Source organism: Triticum dicoccoides, chromosome 2B (genome assembly GCF_002162155.2).
Source record: "Triticum dicoccoides isolate Atlit2015 ecotype Zavitan chromosome 2B, WEW_v2.0, whole genome shotgun sequence".
NCBI classification, from domain to species: domain Eukaryota; kingdom Viridiplantae; phylum Streptophyta; class Magnoliopsida; order Poales; family Poaceae; genus Triticum; species Triticum dicoccoides.
The window spans coordinates 151,045,128-151,048,282 of NC_041383.1; the positions used below are offsets into that span (position 1 = coordinate 151,045,128).

The 3,155-nt window shown below is 41.3% G+C and overlaps 1 protein-coding gene across 1 annotated transcript in view; it reads right to left on the reverse strand.

Moving 5' to 3' along the window:
- The window catches only part of LOC119367416 (probable pectinesterase 66), a 3,551-nt gene extending 1,777 nt beyond the window's left edge, over nt 1–1,774 (reverse strand). Inside the window, exon 1 of the mRNA XM_037632934.1 lies at nt 1,444–1,774. Coding sequence (XP_037488831.1) covers nt 1,444–1,655 — 212 coding nt within the window. The 5' untranslated portion in view covers nt 1,656–1,774. The remainder of the gene's footprint in view (nt 1–1,443) is intronic.
- Nucleotides 1,775–3,155: the final 1,381 nt, after the last annotated feature.

The window sequence follows — 3,155 nt, forward strand, 5'->3', positions numbered from 1 at the left end:
TGTTTGGGGATGCCAAAGGTTTTTTTTTGAGGACCCTAAAGAAAGCGTTCACAATTTTTACCAACGTGTTTTTTTTTCGGGTGAATTTTTTCCAAGGTTGAGGGAGCTGTGGCCCCTGCAGCCCTAGCCGTAGCTCGGCCAGTGTAAAAGATGTTGAAGCCTCGATTGATGTACTACCTCTTCACCGGTCCTGGTTTTATTGGGCCCCTTTGTATTTTCAGTCAAACTCAATCATCTATATAACACAATATGTAGTTTATTTGCTACAAAAAGTATGCAGGTAGAATTGTATTTGAAAGAGGACTCCCATAATATAGTTTTTATGGCAATTATTTAAATTTTATTAGTTAACTTTATGATCAAAATTTAACACTAATACGAATGGCCTAATAAATCTGGACGTAGGAAGCAATTAATTAGGCCATGCAATTGATATACTAATTAATTAGGCCATAGAATTTACTTAATAAATAAGAGATCTTCTATTGAATTCATATCCGCTCGGGTTTCTATGGCCTATTGGTTTTCTCTTAAGCCAAATATCTTTAATTTAAAATTTTAAAAGAACGATAATTTTTAAGTAAACTTATAGAAACAAATATCAATAACTATAAAAAAAATCAATACCACAAGATATATCAGTAAATACATGTTCATAAATTATATACTGAGTATTTGTAGGTGTTATATTTTATTGTATAAACTTGGTGAAATTAAACACGTGCCATTTAAGGGAAGATTTATAAACCTTGTAAACATGAATGGCGTTAGTAAATACATATTTTGCGGGAAATCACGTGGTATGTCAATTTTTTTTATAATTTTGGCATAGGATTGAGAAAACTTAGTATATGTTTGGTTTTGGCAGGAAACACCACCTATCAAATATTTGGCTAGCGAAAAAAAAATTGTTATCAATTTACTCGTCAGTGAGTTGGCCAAGATATTCGCAAGAAAAATATACTAGAATGATCATGGAGCATTTGGCATTGCCTGAAATTTGGCAACCAACCAAAAAAAATTGTACGATGAGTATTGTCTATCCTCCAAACACACTCTATCGCACAAATAAGACAGCCTAATCATCAAGCAACCGAAAACAAAACAAAATGGGTTTTAATTAAGTCGACTCGCCGTGCATTGCTTATCTTCTTCATCTCTCTAGCCCACGCAATATTTCTTTTTCTTCCTCCCTCCACCCGCCCTCCAACCCAAGACTAACATAAGCTCAAAAAAAAAAAAAAAACAAGACTAATATCCTAACGCCTGTACTCGCGGAATGCTGCCTCATCTCTGGCATGCCATTGCCGACGCAGCCGGGCTGCGCTGCTTCACAGCGTGAATCGACTGACCAAAATTGATTTTCGGTTGCCTGTGATTTAGCAAATGCGCAAAAATAAATGATATTAGCATTAGCAGTGCTACACTACTACGTGCACGAACCTGTAGCTCCCTTGCTTGACGTAGATCTTGATCCACTGGCTGTTGCCGTCCGGCACAGCGTCCACCGCCGACTGCACCGTCGTGTAGTCCCCTCCACCGCGCTGGTCCACGGTGATGGTCCTGGCCACTTGTACCGAAGCGAGGCTCGACGCCGGCCACCGAAGCAGCAGGAGCACACCGACGAAGAGGAGGAGGCAGAACGGCGCCCGCATTTCTTGTAATGCAGTGATTCTGGTCGCGAGAAGACGCCGAGCAACAGCAGTGTGGTGTGGCGATGGATCGATCGACAGGCGCGCGCTTCGAGCTCACAGATATGAATGTATGATCAGCTGATTGCCTGCGGGGTTTCTCAACAGGATCGATCTGTTTATATCTTGCGAATATGTGCATGTTCGTAAATTGGAGATACATATAGCAGATATATATCGAATTAATGGAACAAATATTTCCATTGTAATGTATTTTATTTCTTGTCAAATCTTTTATTATTTATTTACTTATTTATTTGTCAAATATTTTATTTATTTATTTGTCAAAACTTTTACTTATTTATTTATTTATTTGTCAAAATATCTGAAGCGATCAATGCGTACACTTCAAAGGATAATCAGTCATAGTGTCATGGTCGGTAATTTATTACCTTAATTAATTTCCTTTCATTGGTTAGTCTCGTTCCCCTCCGACTCGTGCGTTCCTTTCCAGGCCCACAACAAGATTTGCCACCCTTTCAGATTTTGTGATTTTTTTTTGCGAATTTACTTTTCATGGAGTGTGTGGGTACTATACCTGGGCATATCTCAGGCCGGGCCAAAAAAAAGCCCGTTGCTAAAAACCCTGGCCCAAGCCCGTCCCAGCCCGGCCATCGGGCCTACAAAATCGGGCCTGAGCCCGAGAAAGCCCGACACAGCCCGATCGGCCCGGCCCAACAATGGCTAAAAACGCGTTTTGTGCTGGCCCGAGCCCGGCCCGACTTGCCCGTCGGGCTCAGTTTCCAGGCCCGAGACCGGCCCGATGGGACACTCGGGCTTAGCCGACCCGGGATTTTCGGGTCGGGCCGTCCGGCCGGGCTTCCCATGGCCAGGTCTAGTGGGTACATCCAGAAAGGTGTGCCAACTCCCGGGTGTACTACACCCGGATAAGGATGTACTACACCCAAGTAAACAGTAAATTCAAAAAATAATACTCCCTCCGTTTCGAATTACATGTCTCACGTATGGATGTATCTAAATGTATTTTAGTTTTAGATACATCCATTTTAGCGAGGAGTAATTTGGAACGGAGGGAGTAGAAAACAACATGCAAAAATTCTGAGACTTTGTGGCATGAAAACATGCTAAAATGTTTTTGGTTGTCGCAAAACTTTGTCCCAAAATAATATTCGAGGAGCTCTAAAAAAATCATTGCACAAAACTTTGAGGACTGATTTTGTTTTTTGTTTTTTGTGAGGGCACCTTGGATGTTATTTGTCGGCGAAATTTTGCAAGAACCTAATTTTTTATCATGTTGGATGTTTTTCCTAATATTTTTGCACTTTCTGTTCATCGGATGTGTGGGTACTCTCCCTTCTCCTACAAGTCTACTCCAATACTGGCCATGCTGACCAAGAAGACATTCGAAAGCAAAGCAGTAACTGTAGCTTCGACAGAATTTGATTAGGGGATGGCTAGGCGCGCGCTAGAGCGGCCGATTTCACACAAGGGCAAACTTTCTTG